At 40.8% G+C, this 21,047-nt stretch overlaps 1 protein-coding gene across 1 annotated transcript; it reads right to left on the bottom strand.

Annotated features, from left to right (window-relative positions):
• Positions 1 to 1,162: 1,162 nt before the first annotated feature.
• Positions 1,163 to 20,448, bottom strand: LOC101159600 (chondroitin sulfate proteoglycan 4-like). Its single transcript, XM_011481940.3, has 22 exons — positions 20,209 to 20,448; positions 18,294 to 18,457; positions 16,708 to 17,796; positions 16,200 to 16,604; positions 15,993 to 16,114; positions 15,755 to 15,863; positions 13,853 to 15,178; positions 12,099 to 12,191; positions 11,184 to 11,681; positions 10,937 to 11,071; positions 9,071 to 9,256; positions 8,781 to 8,963; positions 8,488 to 8,664; positions 7,433 to 7,631; positions 7,226 to 7,357; positions 6,350 to 6,525; positions 5,733 to 5,928; positions 5,481 to 5,652; positions 4,916 to 5,300; positions 4,597 to 4,749; positions 3,785 to 4,366; positions 1,163 to 3,699 (listed from the first exon to the last, which is right to left on the bottom strand). The coding sequence occupies exons 1-22, from the start codon at positions 20,270 to 20,272 to the stop codon at positions 2,593 to 2,595; spliced, it is 7,653 nt and encodes a 2,550-aa protein (XP_011480242.2). The 5' UTR covers positions 20,273 to 20,448; the 3' UTR covers positions 1,163 to 2,592.
• Positions 20,449 to 21,047: the final 599 nt, after the last annotated feature.

The following is a 21,047-nucleotide window of genomic DNA, read 5'->3' as shown; positions in this document are numbered from 1 at the left end:
CTGGGAAGATTTTCAGCTTCCAGGATCTGGGATTCCCAAAGTGGGTAAATATTATTTTAAGGAAATGTTTGACTGACGTGTTAAATGCCCTTTATGAGACATTAATAAATCACTCTTTAAAGAATCCATGTTTTTCCTCATCCGATGAAGCTGAAGTTTTTTGCCTAAACTAATTTTTTTTTATCGGTAAAAAGACCTCATAAAAGGCACTAAAACTTTATTTGCCAAGTAAATCACCATATAGGGTTTCTAATTAAACATTTGAACGATTTTGAAGTTTCGGTCACGTAGCAGGTCGTTGGTTTAATCTTTCCGAAAAGATCACGTCACAGGTGGAGCGTCTCTGTCTCATCCCTTCGTGTCGATGTCTCGGGGTGAAACTCCAGGGGTCAAACATAAAAATCTCTGCCTTTATTGCAGTAGCTGCTACCGTAAACTCAAAATGTCAACCACTATTCTAAATGCTTTTATTTTGGATTGTGGAATTCAGTTGGGGAAACCTTTAGATGTTGTGATTGTAATGTTTTTTTTAAAGGGAAGCACATCCTCTCCTGTTTTCCACTGGAAGCAGTTGCACTGTGTCTCTGATAGAAGACACCACCTTTCACAGGCTGCATATCACTTCACTCTAACCCCAGGTCATATATTATTCACATCTACCCTTTCTCTTCCGTCTCTGTAGATTGTCATTAAACATTTTAGGAAGCAGTTTATTCAATTTTTCTGATTGTGTCTTTTGTCATTGCTCTCCAAAAGAGATTTTTTTCCCCAGATAATCCTGGAAAAAGTAACTTGAAATCCTAAAATGAAATTAATTAGGAGTAAAATTAAAATACTCCCTTGTCTGCAGAAGCTGCGAAACTAAACGACAGATCGTTAGTTTCATTTCATGTTTTGGGGGGTTAAAAAGAACTAGTAAAGTAAAACTTTATTGTAGTTTAATCTGAAATGCGATGAAGACCTGCTGTAACATAAACTGACTCCTGAGAAAGAGGAATCTATTTTAACAAAGATTTTACAGTTCCACTTTTCAGGTCTGCTTTTACAAACCTCCGCAGCACTGAGAGCATTTGCCAGAACTTCAAAGTTGCTTGTTAAAAACAAATATTAGATGTACAAAGTGGCACAAAAAACCTTTAAAGACTCTAGTTGACACATGTGGTTGACTTTAACCACTTTTTTCTTCTTTCTTTATTAAAATAATTCACATGCAGAGGTTCAGGAAAAACTGAGTACGGACATTAAAGGCAGGAAAGGGAGACATTTAAGGGTTTACAATTTTGTTGAAATCCCCCAACAATCTGGGAAGCTGCTAACAGTAATTCACTGTAAAATATTTACACTGTTTTTCACTATCAGGAGCTCAGTGGCTCAAATGGAAACAAATGAGCAAAAATGAAACATGAAAAAGTGCAAAATAGGCAGAGAAACTGGTTACCGTGCTGGGTGAAAGTGTTACTTTGCATGCACAGTACAAACAAACAAACAGATATCTGTCAGCTGCAACAAGGTTGTGAGGGGCAACATCCATTACCTAACATTAATCATCCAAGGTCTGCTTTGTCTGTCCAGCCCATCAACAAATGCAAAAATATATCACTTCTCTTCCATCTGTCTTCAGAGCCTGCTGAATCCCTTCTGGAGTTGCTGGAGCCTATCCTACACCAATGCTCACACTAATTTGATTCACCAGTTAACCTATGAAGCATGTTTTTGGATGGTGGAGGGAAGCTGTAGTGCCAGGGGGGCAGGGGAGAACATGCAGACTCCACACATAGGGCGCTCTTGTTGTGAGGCAAGAGTCCTAACCGCCACCATACAGCCCTATTCCTCCATATTCTTACACTGCTGCTAACTAGTGAGTCAGTGTGGATGAGAGTGTGTGGTTGTCCATCTCTGTGTGCCCCTGCAATGGATTGGCATTCGCTCAACAGTAGCCGGGATAGGCTCCAGCAACCATATGATGCAAAAAGAGATTAATCGTATTTAGAAGATGCATGGTGAATCAGCTTGTGCTTTACTAAAAATAAATCGTCAAAGTAGACCTTTCTCCAACAATAGCTGACTTGTCTCCAGCAACCCAGTAACTCTGAACGGGATTAAGCAGGTTGCGTGATGCATCCATGGTTTCACACTGCACTGTTGAGGGTGGACTTGTGGACAAGGGTGGACAAGATTGTGCACAATCTGCACATTGTTGTGGCATTCTGCTTCTACTATTCACTTTTCTTCTCATTCAAACTATGAACTTAGTTTTTTATTCTGAAATGCGCGACAGTGAAGGCAATTCCTCTTTATTCCTTTTTTTGCTAGACTTCCTAACGCTGCGGTCCATCACTATCAACTGTCTATAAACTAGATGAATTTAGGTTTGCTTGCAAGTAAACTAAAGATTTTTGTTTTTACATTATCCGATAGTTCAGACAATCTTTTGGACCTGCCCAAACAGCGCAAACAACTGTGGTCTAGACCTAAAAGCCCTGAAGGCGCATTTCTCTGCACATGCTCTATAGAAGAAAACACAGTACTTCTTTATGACCTTCACAAATACTGTACATCTCTAAGGCACAGTTTATGCATGAATTACTTCCTTTAAACCCAGTACTGGTTTTCTTTCAAAGTTGGGGACTGAGATCTAGCAGAGGTCTGAAATCCTGCGACGGAAAGAGGGACCGCCCTACCACAAGTTACCGTGTGTCTTTCTCTTCTGTTACAGCCTTTTATATTCCTGTCTACACCTGCAAACTCTGATTCAAACGGTCCCCAGAAGGTCATTCCGGGGGCCAGACTTCTCCTTGGACTCATAGATACCCTCGGGGAGGTCGGGCAGCTTGCTGAGCCCAGTGGCGTGACCATCACTGAGGGCATTGCCACGCTCCGCTCTGGTCGGCCCAGGTACGGGCTGTCCTCTGTGGGCAAATGCACTGCTGCAAGTTCGTGCATGAGCCGCTGCCGGGCCTGCTTCTCCTTGCGATGGCGGAACACCAGAATCAGAACCACGAGAATTACAATTAGGAGCAAGCAGGCGAGTAGAGGTAATATGATAAGGAGTGGGTCAGAGGAAGGGCGAGGAAGGATCTCTACGTGAATCAGCTCTGAATCCGGAGGATTGACTGGACGGTGAATCTCTGGGACTGGAGGAGCATGAGGCAATGGAGGAGTACCTTGCCCATCTCCTGCTCCCTCTGCTACGCCTCCAGATCTCCCTCCATGAGTATGTGTGCGTTTGCCATGACGGTTCTGAGGCTTTCTGGTACGCTGGGTTTTGTTCTGGACCTTATCCGTCAAAATATGAGGACGTGAGACCTCATCTATGGCCTCCTGCCCTGTGCGCTCCTCCCCAACTCTTGTGCTTGTCTTGTTGTGTCTCTGACCATTAGCGGTTGTGTGTTTGTGACTTCTGCCATCCACTTTGGTGAAACCACCTGGACCGTGACGCATCTGGTGGTGGGGGAAGATGGTGAAGTGGAGCTCGCCTTTTGCTGGCTGAACGTTTCCAGCCTTCACCAAGAAGACAAAGGAGTCGTTGAGGGGTGTGGCCGGTGCACGCCGCTGAGTTATAGTGAGCATGGAGCCATTGCTGGGGAACTGATTTTCATCATCACTGAGAGTCTCCTCAATGGCAACTCTGCCTTGGACAACATCTCTAAAGGTGAAGGACTTCAGCACCTCTGATGCTCTGTTGGGGTCATAGGTGATCTGCACAGAGGAGAGTCAACAGCAAGACTTACAGGACAGAAGCTCCTTACTTCATAATTGATGTAGGACTAACAAAAACTTTTACCTTGACTAGTTTCCCGTGTTTTGGTGGAGACAGAACCTCAAAAACTGGGTTTGCTCTGCTAATTCTGGCCAGCTCGGAAGCATCGATCATGGCTTTCCCCAGTTTCACTGCAATGCCACTGGGAACTTTAACCGGTTCCCTGAGGTAGATCAGAGGCCGCACGGTCACGTTTACCGTCTGGTTTGGAACGTTTTCATAATCAACACCAGGAGAGGACGCCGACACTAAGATCTGAAAACTGTCCTCCGATTCACTCAGATCTGTCATATGATAGACCACTCGTCCAAATTGCAGGTCTTCGTGGCGGAAGGTGGTCACCTCTTGGTCATTAATAGCAATGCGCCCGTGCCGAGGGTGCTTGGTGACCGTGTAGGAGATGTTAGCCTGTCTCTGGCCGTTAGTTTGAGCTGCCAGCTGATTGGTTGTCAGGATCACAGCTGTGCGCCCCTGAACCAATGACAGACCAGTGTTGTTTACCATGGAAACAGAGGGTTTAACCACCTCCAAGCTAAAAAGTTTGTAAAGAGGGCGGTGGTGACCATCTGTGACGTTGAAATAGAAAACCCCTGTGGATGGCTCCCCCTAGTGGGAAAAAATAGAAAAGCAGTTAAAACAATTCAGAGATTGGGGAATATTTCTTTCTTTTATTTGCAGAAAAAATGCACACATTTTTATAAATTTTACTGTTTGTTTGTAAACTTGTTAAAAAATAAAGAGGAATTAAAATAATATGCCAAATTTAAAAAAAATTGTTTTAACTGTGTTGCTCCTACACAAACATTTTTGAACTTCAGAAAATAAATACTAATCACCTGCTGGATAAAGTGAAGCCGCCCATGATTGACATCGTACTGAGTGAAGGAGGTCACTGGCTCTGGTCTTTCTCCCAGCGTCAGGTAACCGTTGTTGGGCTTACTGATCACGAAATAGTGTAGCTCCTCCGGTGGGGTATCATGGTCCTCTACCTGAATAAGAAAGTCAAAATGATTTGTTTCACTTTATAAAATTAATTTCTTTTGCTGTACTTGTTTTTTTTAAACTATAGATATAAAACTGCAGGATTTGTCTGCTTCCACAATTTTGGTCAAATGTAAATGATTAGAGGATGATGAAAACTTTCCTCTGGCTCACCTGGAGATTGTCGGGTCCAAGAACAACTTTCTCCCCCACAACGACTTTCATGCTGGGGGCTCTGCTCCGGATGAGTGGAGGGTGGTCGTTGACTGGCGTGACTGTGATGTTGAACATCTCTGTCACCGCCACGTTCTCTTTGAGCCCATGCTGGCGGGAAGCGGGGTCCCGGGATGAGGAGGAATACAGGGAAGAGAAGGAGCTGGTGGAGGATGAATCAGAGGAGAATGCAGACAGGGAAGAGGAGGAGGAGGAGAGTGAGGAGTAATCAAGGGGGGCCACCCAGGCACGGAAAGTGAAACTGTCACTGGTTGTCTCCGAGTCGTCATGGACGTATGTGATGCCGAACTTGTTCAGGGTAACCTGTGAGAAGTCCGGCTGATTCCTGGGGAAAGGTGAAAGCACAGAAATCTTTTTTTTTAGTAAAAAGAATAAAATGTGAGCTACACATTTAAACAAAGAGCATCATGATGCTTTCAAAAGGATGTCAGCTTTTTTTTTCAACTTTACTATACATTAGCCCGCTGGATTTCAGTTTTGAAAAACAAAGAAGTCAAATATGAACCTGGTGAGGTTATGCCCACGGATGGACAGAATTCCATGGCGAGGCAGAGAAATGACTCGATACATGACGTGGTGGTCTTTCTGATGGGTTACCGGAACTTTTCCCAGCAGATTTGAGGCGTCCAGCTTGGACCTGTCGATGGTCACCCTGCCTCCTTCAGCCACCACAGCACCTGTGGGACAGAAAATTTTGAAAGAAAAAAAGTCTCTTATTGGGGACGAAGCGCTAACCTGGCTGGAGAAGAGAGGATACCTGCGTTGTTGAGTAGTCTGGTTTTGTTGTGGACAAAGTCATGATGCTCGTTGGCTTGGTAGGATATCAGAATGGTGAAAGAGTGCGTTGGGAGGAAAGCAGGTGGAGAGGAGACGGTAAAAGAAAACGAGTCTGTAGCCGACCAGCCCACCGACTCCGGCCTGTTTTGATCGTACAAGATGACCCCATCGTTGACCTGGGATGAAGGAAATAATCCAATGAGGTTACAGCAGAAAAATGATTCTGTCTGTGATCACAATGCTAATACCACTGCCTGACATTCTCACTGGTCCAAATATATTTCTGTATTTGCAAAATCATAATCATAATCATAAATATCTAAAAAACAAAAGTTAAATAATTAATAACAGATCTTTTAAAAGTTTGGATTTTGGAAGTTCCTTGCAGATATCCGAATATTACAATTTAACTGACTTTTTTCCAGATTTTTTTTTAATTAATTAAAATTAGTTTTATTCATTAACTGCACACCACATAATCGTCAAAGTTATTTTTGTACTTTTTTGTTGCCACCATTTGCAGAATACTTCCTTCCCAGATTTCTTTCTCATCATCTGTTCATCCACTGACCTTCACGCACACAAACACGTTCCTACCATGCTTTGAGTAAACGTGTGGATGCCTCTGGTGGAGTTGTCAGGCATTCGTTGGACCAAGCGACCGAGTTTGGGGGGAGCGGTTACTGCGAAAACGATGGACTGGTTTCTTCTGATGTCACTGATGTTGTTGGTCACGACCTGAAGCTCCTGCTTGGAAATTGGTGTCACAGAACCTGCAGGATGAACAGAGGAGACGAATGACAGAAGACAGCAAATCATTATGTAAACAAGTCATGATGAAAAGTAGCAGAAAAGACTTGAAAAGTGCATAGAAAAAAAAGTAACAGTAATTTGTTTTTACTGTGCAGAGTAAGTCCTAAAAAGTTTTTTAATCGAGGAGAACTTTGGCCACTTTTTTTTCTTTATTTTTCACCTCAATTATTTCCTTTTTTTTTTCATTTTTATGTTTCTATTATAAAATTTTCAGTCGTTGTTAATTGCTGCAACTCAAAAAGAAAAAAAAAGTTAAATTAACTTTAAAAGCCATGAAGGGTTCTTTCCAATAAACATTTTAATATAAATATTTAAGGTGTTCTAAATTATCCTTAAAAGGAAATTATTTTTTAGCAACTCAGGCAAAATAAAGAGGAGACGTTTATCATTTCAGACAATAGGAGACTTTTTAGTTAAGTGGAAATCAGTCTGAATCAGAAACTTGGCTCAATTAAATGACGCCACCTTGTGGATGTATTTAATATTACAGTTTCACCAATGTTTCTATTTTGGTGTCACTTTATTGATAATCGGACAAAATTACATCAGTTTTCCCCATTTTGAGAAAGTTTTTTTCATTATTTAAACCTGTTTGGAACGTAAAATCAGTCATATCCCTTTCTAGGAAGTAGTTACTGATACTGACTGAGAAGTCTGTACCTGGATAGACAGTCATGCGGTGGTTTCTCTGCAGGGTCAGGACCAGAGAGTACGCAGTCGTGCTGAAGATCTGACGATGGGCAAAGTTTACGCCATCATTCACCTGGAAGTGAAAACCACCCAATAACGCACCTGGAAAAGGACAAAGAGAAGTATTACACAGACTGATTTGCCCACACGCTTTTCTTCAAGTAAAAGAGAGCTCACCGCTGTGCACAAACAGCAGCTGTCTGCTCTGGATGTGGCTTTGTGTAAAGTTTAAAATGTGCCGGGATGGAGCAGTCTTCAAGGCCAAATAGCCATTGCTGGGTGGCGTGACGACAAACTCCAGCCCTTCAGGTGGAGTATCAGAGTCTTCTGCACTTAGATCTTTCACTGTTATGTCTGTTACTGAATTCATCCACACCTACAGGAACCAGAACAGAAGAACACAGAGGTGTTCCTTAGTTAAGACATTCAATTACCAGTGAAGAATGACTGTAGAGGCTTGGTGTTGTTAGGAATTGGTCATTTATTTCAGATCAGCAGTATTTTGAAGCTGATGATGCACACAGGTACTTCTGTTTTGTATGTGTAATAACATACTGCACATTTTTTAAAATACTTAATTATTTTAACAATAACAATTTGTGCAAAAAGGGCTGTAAAGGCGCATCTATTGAAATCTAAGCAAGACGCCAATGAAATAACAAATATTTCACTTAACTTTTGCTTTTGACAAAAAAATCATTCCTAAGCTGCATTTTTATATATTCACAAATAACTGTCACTCACAGAACTTTATACAAGAAGAAAAAGTGTTTTGCAGTTACAAACATTAAATATTTATTCGTAAATAACTCTATTTTTACTGCCGATAAGCACCTTTGAAAGGCGCTTCAAATGTTTCTGCAGAGGATTTTAATGCATTTACATCCTGTTGGAACGGTGAAGGCTTGTGATACTTTTTATACATGAAATTATTTACATTTTTTCTAAGTTCTGCAGCAAAAAGAGCATTCATCAGTGAAAAATAAAAATGGACAGTTTCTGATCTGCAAGAGGGAAGGAGAAGGAGGTCAGACCAAAGGACTAGTTATTTTTGGTATTAAACTTCTTTTTAACTATGATTTATAAGTTAAATTAGCTGAAAAACTAAATAAAAATAAAGTCTGAAAGTAAATGCATGTACACTTTATTCAGAATTGATGGATCTAAAAAAAATAATCACAAAAAGATATCTTTATGTTCCCTTAAAGGGTTTTTTGTGGCTCAAATCTCACCTTAAGTCCACGGTTTGTGGTCACAACAGGAGTTTCGTCGTTGACTGGCGTGACATTGATGTGCACGGTGCACGGCGGGCTGTGTTTCCTCGTTTCTGTCTGGTTGGCCACAACGGTGAAGTTGTCTGTCAGGGTTTCGCTGCCGTCGTGGACGTACGCGATGTACTCCTGTTCCACCTGGAAACAGATAAAAAGAGATTCCAGCATCTTCTGGCTCCATTGATAGAAATGACAAAAAAAGGTCATGATTTATTTATTTGTTGTTGTGATTTGATTGCTGATCTCAGTCAAACCTCCGTCTGGGTAAAAGCGGTGATGGGCATTCCCGGAATCCTGCTGTGCTCCAAGTGTCCAAACCTCGGTGGAACAATGACTTGGTACAGGAAATTCATCCCCGCAAAGTGATGACTGGCAACTTTAATGATGTTGGTTGTAAGAGGCAGAGAAGACCCCTCATCCAGAGTCAGGTCAGATACCTGTAGAGACATGTTTTGTTCATCTAAAGTCACCGTAATCTGCTGGTAAATTGAGCCACGTTAATACCTTCAGCATAAAAAAGGAGGGGGTGATGTTCAATCTTTACCTGGAGAGGAAGCAGGAGTGGTATGATGTCAATCTCCAGCCTGATAGGACCGACCTTTGTGACCCCGTTGGTTGCCTCCAACAGAACTGAGTCGTTGGTGCCTCCTGCCACCTGCTGGTGATAGATGATCAACCCCTGGTTGAGATCCTCCTGGGTGAAGGACAATGCTGGCTGCTCTCTGACAACCTGCACGCACAGATGACCCAGCAAACAGGTATAATGTGAGACTAGGAATTGAAAAAACTTGGATTTTTGTTTTCAAAAATTATCAATTAACTCCTAAATCTCTTATAAAGACCCCCCAAAAAGTCCAAATCAAATAATGAAACCAAAACACACATGACGTGGATATCCAAAGGAAGTTTTAGAATGATTATGGGATGGCCTCAGGACCTACAGCTTGGAAGCCATTTTGTGTTAAAATGTGAAATTTGGCAATTTTCACATTTTAACACATACGAGAAACTTTTGTTTGAGCGATCTTTACAAAATTTCACACACATACTGCCAGCGTAAGTCTACAACCACAACCAAGGTTTCATTGACCTTTGACCTCAGGAAGGGCCTACCAAATCCCCTATAGTTGGCTACCAGCTACAAATGAAAACTCCTCCTCTGGATTTGGATCCATTGCTTCCAAACTCCTCAAGCATCACTGGGAAGCTACTTGGGAAAAATGTGGGAATTAGAAGTTAAAGATTTTTTTTTTTTAACTTGTCCTGTCCAACAGCTGGGCAGGCAGATGAGAACTGAGGGCCTCTTGTGTTGGGCAGGCACAACAAAAAAAAAAAAAAAAAAAAATAGAAGTTAAAGATTTTGAGTGGTGTGAGCTCCCAAAAGTGGCGTTCCTGTATTCCTCTGTTTACCAAATATTGTGAAAATGTAATGCATGAATCCTTGGCTCAAGCTGAATGAAACAATATAACATACAATATGACTATATTAGGAATGTGAGCGTGGTTAACAAAAACCTCAGTTCCCTAGGAAATCAAAAAATTTACTTTTAACGATTCTTTTAAAAACTACATCGACCAGTTCGTTACCCCCAGACGACCAAAAAAGAAGATGGTTGCTAAGGAGGTAAAACCAACAGAAAAGCTGCCAATTTGAAAGAAGTGGTTTTTTTTTTCAGTAATTGGTCACGTACAACTCTGACCAGGGTGGATGTGGAAGAGGGGGAGAATAATGTAGGGAAAGCAGCCGCTAACCTAGTGAGGTCGGGTCAAAGAGGGACGGCGAGGGCAGGGGGTGGGCGGGTGATATAAATCTTCAAATTCTAATTTTGGAGCAAATCTGTCTTAGTGTTCCATATGTTTCAGATTTGTTAGATATCTATAGTGAGGACTTGCTCCAAACTCAGAGGAAGTTGGCATAAAAACATAAGACTAGCAGCTATGTCCAGGTAGTGAACACTAAAACAGGAGGATAACAGGAGTTCAGATCCAGATGGATTGTTTTTTCAAAGCTCTCAATTTACATTTTTAAATTCCCTTCACAATATTCTATTTTGGAGATCTTGCTTAGCTCAAAATGACTAGAAACTGCTGCTTAAATGTGATAAATCATTGCAAATTTAATGAAATGATACTTTTTGATGCCAAGAGCCTCTGTGAGAAAGTCACCAAATGAAAATAGTAAGCAAGAATTTTGCAAAGCTGTAAAACTAATATTCACATTACCTAGGATGTTTCTCAATACAGAACTGAAGGTTATGTGCAATATGAACCTTTTTATTTGAAATTAAAACCCACTGCTTTAGGAAAAGACAAAGTTAGATGAGCAAATCCGCGAAAATTTCTCATGGGAAAAGAGGACTTTGCTTCACGTCCTTCGGTTTCCCTGAAACTGGATGAACATGGACTGCACCTTATGGAGGTGATGCCGATCTTCTTTCCCAATCTTGAGTTTGTCCTTGGGCGGTAATCTGCGGAGGACGCCAAGCTTTGGGGGGCTTTGAATGGTGAAAACTATCTCTGCAGGCCGACTGTCTTCATGGACCACCTGGAGGCAAAACATACATAGTGATAACAAGACAAATGATGCTTCCAACGAAATGATCAACATGTTGGGATCAAAAGTAGGTGACAAAAAGCAGAAAAGATGATTTTCTTACCTCAAGATGTTCCTTGTTTATAGAAACATTCTGTTTCTCTGCCACCACCACCAGGTGATTCCTTTTGACGGTTGGCGGTCGGTGATGACTCTCCAGGTAAATTTTTATTGCCACTCCTATATCCAGGTGTACCTCCCTCATCCCTCTCTCCAGTCTCCTTTCCGTCACCCTTTCCCTTGCTCTCGCCGTCACCTCAAAACCATCTGACAGTTCCAGGCTTCCGCCGTGATGATACGCCAGCCGTCCCGCCATCAGGTCACGCTGGGTGAAAACTGAGATGGCGTCCGTTCCGATGATGGTCTCCTTCTGTCCGTCGTTGAAGCAGAGGACTCCACGCTTGGGGGGAATGAACACCTCAAAGGTCACCTCCTGGGGGTCTCGAATGTCAAGGTTGCTGCTGACGCTGAGGTTGGCCGAAGTCAGAGCTGTGATCCCCCCTCGCTGGAGCATGAGGCCTGTGTTGTTCTCCACCTGCAGGTAGGGATCCTGAGCCATCACCTGCACCAGTCATTGGGAGGGAAGGAAGCAAATCACAATTCTAGTGCCCCCATACAAAATACAAGAACATTTTGTTTAAGAAACTCCATCAAAGATCCACTGCTTAAAGGAATCAAGAAAAGAAAGATAAGGAATTTTTCAAATCTTTTATGCATTATTTTTCAGATTAAAACGTGAATTTGCCACAATTTTACTATAATGGTCCTGTTGAAGACCCTGTTTTTTAACACAAAATCCCACAGACCTACGCATCTTTTCACATTTGGAATCTTCAAAGTCAACAAAAAAAAACCCTGCAAAATACAAAATGATCACAAAGATCTTCCTGTTGTGACGATGACCAGACATTTTCAGGCAGCACACTTAGACGTTCAAACAGAGAAAACCTTTTCTAAGATGCTGAAAATTTTGATTTACCTCAAGTAGCGCTGAAACATAATGTTTGCCATCTGTAACAAAAAGTACAAAACGCCCGAAACTCACTCCGCTGTGGATGAACAACACCTTTTTCTGAAAAAAAGGAAAAAAATGCAGAAAAATCTAAATTAGGGGAATGAATTGTAAGGAAAAAAAAGCATTTAATTACAATTTTAGTACTATTTTAAAAAGCTGAAAGCCAGTTCTGAATACTTGTACAAAACTTACTTTTGTAAAAATTCTGGCAGACATGTGCACAAAACTATGAATTACACAGTTTGTTCTAAAAAAAATAAAAGCTTCTCACTAAGTTTTAGAATCAGAAAACATTAAGAATTATTTATTTTAAATTATTTATGCTGATTTATAACAAATCAGAATACTATGAGATACTACTATTTTTAAGCTGAAGCCAAACACATTTATATATTAACAATAGTTTCAAGATTTAAGTCCTTTTTTTTTGTTAAGAGCAGCCATCCCTTTTGGCTAAAGAACTTTGAAATAAATTTTACTTTTTTTTAAAGATCCACTCCTATGAAAATTTTTGATGTAGAAAATACACTGGGCAGGCCACAAACTCCCTACTCCAAGCTCTCAGGAATGGAGAGCTTTTGGATTTGTTATACATCTAAATCTGACAGTAATGATTATAAACATCAAGCAACTTGTTGATTGTTGCTTTATGATTTACTCCCCCCCTTCTATATTCACCCTCCTATCCCCCTCTTCTCTCTAATGTCCCTCTGTCTTTTTCCCTCCTATTCTTTACAGTCCAGTTCAACAAAAAACTGTTACAAATATAATTAACATAAATAAAGTTAAGTCTAAATCACAAAAGATGTTTATTTAAATAAACATTTGGTTTGTCAGAAGATGCATAGCCCCATGTTGTAACAGGAAAATATGTCCAACACAAGAGGCTTTCAGCTCTCATCTGTTTGCTCACCTGTTGGACAGAACAGGTAGAAAAAAAAAAGAATAGAGAGGGGAGAGGGGAAGGGGGGCGGGGTTGGTCCACGCCAACGGTCTCGCCAACAACTCAGGGGTGAATTTCTAATGAACTCCTGCCGCTCTACAGAAACTATGTCTTAGAAGATTACATTATGCCATTATTTTGGGGGGGAAAAACTGCATAATCGTAAATAAAACCTACTCATGTAATTTTATGCATAGTATTTCATTATTTTAACATTTAATGTGAAATTCTAAAAAACCAAAACTAATGTGAATAATTAATTTCAAAAAAAGGAAAAGGTTTTTGCAAAAATAATCCCATTTTCTGGTAAAAAAAAACCTAAGTTATTTAAATTCTTTTCAGATCTATGGTAACTTTCTATCACCGAGATGCTCTAAAGCAGCTCCTATGAGTGCATTTATTGGTCCACAATGCCTTCAGTTTACCAGAAGGAGCAGAAATTAAAATACAAATATTGTTTGTCATTGTGCGTAAAATTAAAAGCAAAAATAGACAATGAAACATGTTCACTTGTGCTAGAGCTCATGTCCAAGAGTCCAGTTTCAGTCTAAAATCTAATGAGGACAGTCATTGAGTCTTAGCACATGAAATCTAAAAATGACTTAAGTTTAAATCACATGTTCAAATATCTAGCTCTCTGTTATGGTTTGTAAAACCTTTAAATTAATTATTTATGGAAACATAGTTTTCTTTTGTTACTACCTTGGAGGATAATATACACTGTATACAATATTGAAAGATGTAGACCATTAGAGGGCGATGTCCCTTGACTAACCTGCTCAAGGTCACGCTGTGTGAACTCATAGAGCTTGTGGTTGGGATCACTGGCCAGCACCAGCTCTCCCATGGGAATCCCTCGCCGTGTGTACACTAACCAACTGTCGTCAAAATCTGTGTCGTCGTCGTGATATCGAAGATCTTCCAGTGTCACCAGTCTTTGACCATCACGAGCCACGTGGAAAACTTTATCAACGACCCTGACAGGTTTCTGATCATTGACAAGTTGTATGGAGATGTTAAAGGTGTGCTCTGTCGTGTGTCTGTCCTCCTTGTTTGTGTGCTTGTGTGGTTTGTGAACCACAACTTGGAATGTGAAGGAATCCTGCTTTGTCTCACTGTCATCGTGGACGTACATGATTCTCTCCTGAATGATGTCCTGATTGGTGAAAGTGACAATGTTGTCATTGATTGAAGTTGAGTTTGAGAGGTTGATCTTCCTTAGTTGGCCATGCCGGGGAGTTGTCGTAATCGTGTAGTGGACTTCTCGATTGTTTGCAACGTGAGTAAATAGGAGATCCTTGGGTATAACTTTACTTGCTCCTTCCAGAGTCGAGAAGCCTTTATTTACAACGGTGACAGCGGATGACTCGGCTTTAATGTTGATCCTGAAGTCGTGCATCATTGAGGCAGCGTGTGCAGAAAACACTTGAAAGCCAAACGTGTCTCTCGTATCGTCATGCAACCTGTTGAAAAGGGCATACTTAACCAAACCATCTGTGACATTCTTCTGGCTGAAGGTTGAGCTCCTTTGCAAAGGTTTCCCATTGAAGAAGAGCTGCCCTTTCTTTGGTAGTGTCAGGAGCCTGAAGTACAGTTCACTCTCACTGAATTTAGTGCCTTTAGAAACCACATGAAGGTCCTCAGGAGTCAACACAGCAGTCTGAAGCCCATTGACCTCCATCTTGCTACGTGTTACCTTTAAGTGAATCCAGTTGATCACAATGGGGAAAACAACATCTCCTTTAGCCTGGGAATTAATAACAATTTTACACTTAAAGTGGTCCGTGATGTTGCTTTGAGCCTGGAGGCCGTTGTAAGTGCTGAGGTATCGGATTCGCTCCTTATCGAGGAGTCTTTGGGAAAAAGATGTTGTGGACTTCCAGTCCCCATTGGAGTGTAACCTCTGGATCTCACCATATTCTGGCAATTCAACGACATCGTACCAGATGTCCACTGTGTTATCCGCCACGTTCACTTGTACTGCAAGGTGACGGTTGGTAATAATACAAGCCTCGCCTTGGTTCAGCTCGATTCCCGTGTTATTCACCAGTTTGTGTTCAAGTGCCACGGCCATGACCCTCAAAACTACTGTGTTGCTCACCTGTAGTAAGCAAAGCAGAAAGCATCAGGGTGTGAGCAAAAACTGAAAATAACCTGTAGTATTAAATATGGGGAAAGAAAAGAGGTAAAATCAAGAATAACCATTAGGACATTTAGGCTGTGTCCAAACTCACTCATTACTCTGTAATCCCCAAAATGCTATCTATTTGCGAGACTAACCAGTTCTCTGGATTTTAATGCAATTTGGACACATGCTCACAAATGTTTTTCTTTTTGGCAACGCCAAATATGAAATCACCCATTTACCAAAGTCCTTTTAAAGGTCATCTCCCTCGCTTGACTTGTTTCAGCCATTTTTCAAATGTTAAATCTTTCAAACGCAATGCATTGTGGTCTATATTCGCAAATCTAGTGATCAACGGTTTTTCCCAGATACATCTGGGAAACTTTCAGGACTATGGTGTTAGAGACCCCTACAAAATGGTGAATGCCTTAATTGGAGAGTAAATTCAGACACAGCCATAATGTCTGTGAGGAAGCACTTTAAACCATCAATTTCTTTCCCCTAAATTCTACTCTTCAAGGGATTCATTGTAAAAACCAATGAATAACTCACCTTGTGGCCATCACTGACCCTCAATGCCAGCCTGGAGGCAAGAACTCCTGTGTGAACATAACTGATCTTACCCTCCTCTAGATCACCGAGAGAGAATAAGTTGATGGGCCTGAAAGAAAAAATTAACTTCTGTACTGTACAATTCCATGTTTCACTAAACTTCCTGTTATAGTGAAACACAAGAAAATGTGCTTTATGCTTTATAAGAAGAGGGTAACGTTGATGCAGCAAAACCAACCTGCCAAGGTTTCCCTCGTGCTCGAGGTAGCCAGCCTCAGGGTTAAGGTTACCCATGGAGCTGAACAGCAGCTCTTCAGGACTGCTGTCAGGGTCTGACACTCTTAGCAACTCCGTTGTCAGCTGTGGGCATGGTAGATCTTTCATTTAGATTTTTAATGTAAACACAATATTCAGACGCATCCTGTAGACATCCTGTAGTACTGACCTGTCGTTTGGACTTTTCTATCACTGTAAAAATGTTTCCCTCAGGCAGGCTAAGAATAGGAGCATCGTTGACCGGACTGATGCTGATGTCAAACCGGTAGAGTTCTTTGCCTTTTAGAAAACCAGGAACCTCTTTGTCGTTACTGGCAAAGACTGAAAACGTGAAGGAGTCATTGCGCTCCTCTGAACCGTCGTGAGTGTATGTGACGCGCCCCTGCCATAGATCCAGCATGGTGAACGTCTGGTCTTTTTCCTCTCCTCCCACTGTTATATTCCTATGCTGCCCTTTATTTAGCATCCCGTCCTGAACTACGTCCATCTGGAGATGGCCATGAACAGGCAGCTCTTCAATGCGGAACTTTAACTGAGAAGGATGGATGCCCAGTTTTCGAAAGTCCAGGTTTACCTTACGGGGAAAATGCAAATGAGAAGCAAGACAAATATAATTGAGAACATTCAAGAAAGCTTAAGAAAGCACGATTTAAAACTTAAATAAAAAAAAATTGCACCTTCATATGCTTAGGTTCCAGGGGTGCCCGGCCACCTTCAGCTAGCTCCAGTTTTCTTAGCCACAGGAAGTTAGGCCTCCTTTTTTTAGAATCTGTCTGTGTTGTGAGGTCCAACTCTGGAGGACTTGTTGGTTTGGATGTCACAGATATTGGTTCTTGATTTTGTTTGCAGCCCACATTGACATCTTTGGAGATCGTGGCTTGAGGTAGACCTGTTCTTTTGTTGTTTACCTTAATGTTTTTGAGGCATCCAGTGAAAGAGGCTCCCCCAGATGCAACAGAAGACATTCCTGAACCATTTGCCTCTACCATAGCTTTTTCATTTAAACCTCCTAGGAAGAGAGGTCCTTTGAGCGGAATGACTTTAAGCTCCTGGCTCAGGCTGGCCTTAACCAACTCCTTGTCTATTTTCAGCTGGATGCTGTGGGGCAGTAGGTACAGCTGGATGGGATACCAGGTGTGATTGCTGTGGACATTTGTAAGAGAGTGCAGCTCGGTTTTGCTCCCTTTTCCATTTCCTACCGAAATCACCAGATGACCGTCCCTGATTTCAATGGCTACAAATCCTCCTTCATAGCCAGAGCTATACAGAACCACGCCACTTTCTGCTTTTGCAGAAGGGTGCAGATCGCATTCAAACACCCCCTCTTGAAGTACTTCCCATGGCGGTAGAGAGATGAAGGCTTTGGAGCTGGAAAACCCGATAGGATCTTCTTCCGTAGCAGAAAACTGTGAACTACAGCCCATCAATACTTCATGGGTACTCTTGTACCCAGAATACAGCTGAAGATTAGACAGTAGATCACGGTCGTTGAAGACAACTTTATCCATGCAACCCCTAAACCCATTTGAGATACCAAGGTATGATTGGTTCAACCCAGCTGTCCCGCCAACCAGGACACCTTCTTCAATGTTAAGTTCCAGATCTGGCCCTGGCATGCGAAGATTTGAGGGAGAATGTTGGTCCACGGTCAGGACGATGTTGTTCTGTGTGTGGTTCAGCTGGACCGTGTGCCATTCCAGATCGCTGAGGTGAAGGCCCCTTGCTGAGCGAAGCGAGCGTTCACCTGAACCCAGGTCCAGTCGTACCTTTAAGGGGAAAGACAGAACAAAACAACAAAGTCTTTGAAGTATTTTCTATTTCTGTCTCAACACACATGCAGGCAGCACACAAATTATACTGATGAGATAGAGATCTCCTGAAGTATCTAAATTAAAAACAACCAGTGCAGTTGTTAAATTGAGATTAAAGGATAGTGTCAAACTACAAGCTTTTATTTGTAGCCACGCTGTCTTGATTTTTTTTTTTTCATCCCTCTTTTGTGGTTTATACTCTCAAACTCAGTCATGAAGGAACTTGTTCTGAAATGAAGCCAGTGCCAGGGGGGGTTACATTTTTTTCTCACTCTGTGAGCAATCTAACACCAACTTGTTTCTTTTGCTCCTCCTTTGGATAATAAATGCTGACATATTTTTAAAGAAAAAGCTTAAAGACTTTTTTTGGGTCGCTTTTTTTTTCTAGGTGCGAAATTATAATGTCCATGTTTTTCTTTTTGGTTACTCTCAATGTGCACTCTTGAGTTTACCTGCAAACGCCCAGAGATCAGCTCCAAAAGCAAGAAGTCTTTGTTTCCTGCTGCCAAAAACAGCAGTCCCATCTGACTGGATGTGCGAAACCGCACGTGGATCACCGTCTGAATGGATTTCTCAACCGTGCGCAGGTGAATGTAGCCATCTCCAAAGAAAGAAACTGCACCAGAAAAATGACACAGATAGGTGTGTTGAAAAGCTCCGAACCTAATGTGGTCATGATCGGTCACAGTTCCATTAACCCTAATCATGACCTGACCTGTTAATGTGCTGTCTTAAAATCCTTTGTAGCATTTATTGAATTCAATTAATGACTCCTAATGCATTCAATGAAAGCTTCTAATGAAGCGTTCTGATGCTAATTATCTCCCCCTATTGATCCAAATGACACAAATTGACCTTTAATGTGTTTAAAATACAAACAAAACCTAATTATTTAGGTTTTTACGGTAATTGCATGCTGAAATGGGAAACTTCAAGTTCAATAATGTTTTTTGCCATAATTATAGGCTTAGATCTGTCATCTAGCATTCATTTTTGGGCAAATATAAAAGGTTGCTTTATGCTTTAATTTTGAGTAGTTGTAAAAAATGATTCAACTTGGAAAAACTATGTTACAGACTGTAAACAGCTTTTCTTCATAGAGTTTAACATCAGTGTTAGCACTTCTGTAAAATAAAAAAGCTAAGCTACTTTAAATGACTGTCAATTATGCACGGAAAAGCTGTCTTCATTTTCATTGATTTGACCTAGAAAAAAGCAGTAATGGAGCGCTCAATCAAAAGAGGGGGACCAAATATGGAAACTACCACATGCGGCAAATGGAGGTCACAGGAGTGTTTGTGTGTTGTCGAGAGAGGATGACACTCTGGCTTTTAGAACAAAAATCAAAGAAATAAACTGTTTAAAATAATCATAACATAAAACAGAACTTCTTTCTTTTTCAAATAATGTTTATAGAAAATCTGGAATTAATGTTGAAATAAAAGGTTTTTATAGTTTTGTTTATAGATGAGCGGTTCGACTGAAGTGTTAGCTTAGTAAAGCTGGTTATCTTTGTGCAAATGTGAAATATTATGTACATTTTAGCCATCAATAATAAAAGTATCATGACTAAAAATGTAACTCATCAGGTTGTTTAACCGGAAAGTTTGTAATATACATTCAAACTACACATATTAAAAAAAAAAAAAACAATGCCATAAAATATTTTTTGCTTAGCAAAAATACAGAAAAATACACATAAACGCCGTGCGTAACCCGCAGATTTGAATATACTTGTAATTTTTCCTTTTTTTTCCATAATCCTTTCTGCTGTTCAGTTAAAGAATGCCATCAAAGGAAAAAGTATTTTTTAATGTTGTGGCAGGTCTGAAATGAAAGACACCAGGTCAGCAGGCTGGCCCAGCATGCCGCTATGCTTAAACCCTATAAGCTCACTGTCAGTGCATGTGTCCAATGAATGTCTAATCCAGACACTGGATTATTAATAATCTTCCAGGCACCTTGAATGGTAATGCAGGCCTTTCAAGTCATGTCATGCAAGAGTGACCGAAACAATCAGAGTTCCCTTCTTTGTGTCGTAGCTTTGCAGATGTTTTAACTTCCACTTTTGATCCACTCAGTTTACTGAAATGATTCTGTTCAAACAAGAACACACCTGATTCTGTCAAATATTTTCTTTAGAATGTTAGAACCATAACAGAAAACATCTATTCAGATGAGCAAAGTCCAATCAATTTGTTCTGTTTAATCAAGCATGCAATCAAAAAATAATCCAGCATTTTGCCATATGACACCAGTTTACAATATAAAATTGGATTAAATACATTTGGGTGGCTATGTTTCAATGTTAAAGCAAGTGTGGAATTAGTTCATGGAGATAGAATTCGCCTTTCTGTTGACCCGTACCTGCAGAAACGTGTCCAGTAGAAATCAACAAGAGTAGAAACAAATCAGCCAGAAAAGTTCCCATCCTTCCTCAGGCTCCTGTCACCCAGCCTGTATTTACTGGAGGGCATCATCTGGATGTTTGGCTGTGTGGTCCATCGTCTGTGCTGTGCAGAATGGAATCTGCATGTCGCTTCCTGTCAACCTGCACACAGCTTCAACTTGCTCAGCTGGCTTTGGATTACAGCCCTTAAAGAACTTACCTGTGAGTGTTGGTCTGTGAGCAGAACAAAGGTGGAGCTTCAGCCGCAGACCCTCCCATCATTTCCAATAGGCATTAGCCGCATACCAACACAAGGGGGGGGTGTTGCTGTTCAAGAGGAATGAGGGGTTTGGAGGCAGTTTTTTGTTTTTTTATAGAGAGCTAAAGATGGATCCAAGGGGGCGTTTTGTTTTGTCATGTTTTTGCCAAATATTGATTCCATTACTGATTATTTGGGAAGTAACTGCAATCACAGAAAATTGTTGTTCATCAAGGCTGTTTGTCTTTTTTCTCAGTTTTCACATCATTTTGTATTTTAAAAGCTGACCTATTTTCAAAGCAATCTGTAAATTGTATTCAATTTTTGGAAGTACATTTTTGGAGTACTGCCCACATCCCAGTACTTATTTTCCTTTATTATTTAATATGATGACATATCTCAAATTTGAGTAATTTTTGTTTGTTAATAACTAAATAAAATATCATGGGTAATTTTTAAGAAAGTTTTAATCATGAATAAAAACCCCAAAATGCATTTAGGTGGATGCAATCCAAACACAAATGTGATTCAATTATGATCATTGTGTTTGTCTAAATC

This window comes from Oryzias latipes, chromosome 12 (assembly GCF_002234675.1).
Source record: "Oryzias latipes chromosome 12, ASM223467v1".
NCBI classification, from domain to species: Eukaryota; Metazoa; Chordata; class Actinopteri; order Beloniformes; family Adrianichthyidae; genus Oryzias; species Oryzias latipes.
This window is presented reverse-complemented; position numbering and strand designations above follow the sequence as displayed.

Excerpts from the sequence above, each read along its gene's own strand:
- LOC101159600 (XM_011481940.3), bottom strand. The coding sequence starts at position 20,272 with ATGGGAACTTTTCTGGCTGATTTGTTTCTACTCTTGTTGATTTCTACT. Across the intron at positions 12,192-13,852 it reads CACAGCGTGACCTTGAGCAG|AAAAAGGTGTTGTTCATCCA; the intron begins GTTAGTCAAGGG and ends CCTTTTTTTCAG. Across the intron at positions 5,653-5,732 it reads CAGACTACTCAACAACGCAG|GTGCTGTGGTGGCTGAAGGA; the intron begins GTATCCTCTCTT and ends TCTGTCCCACAG.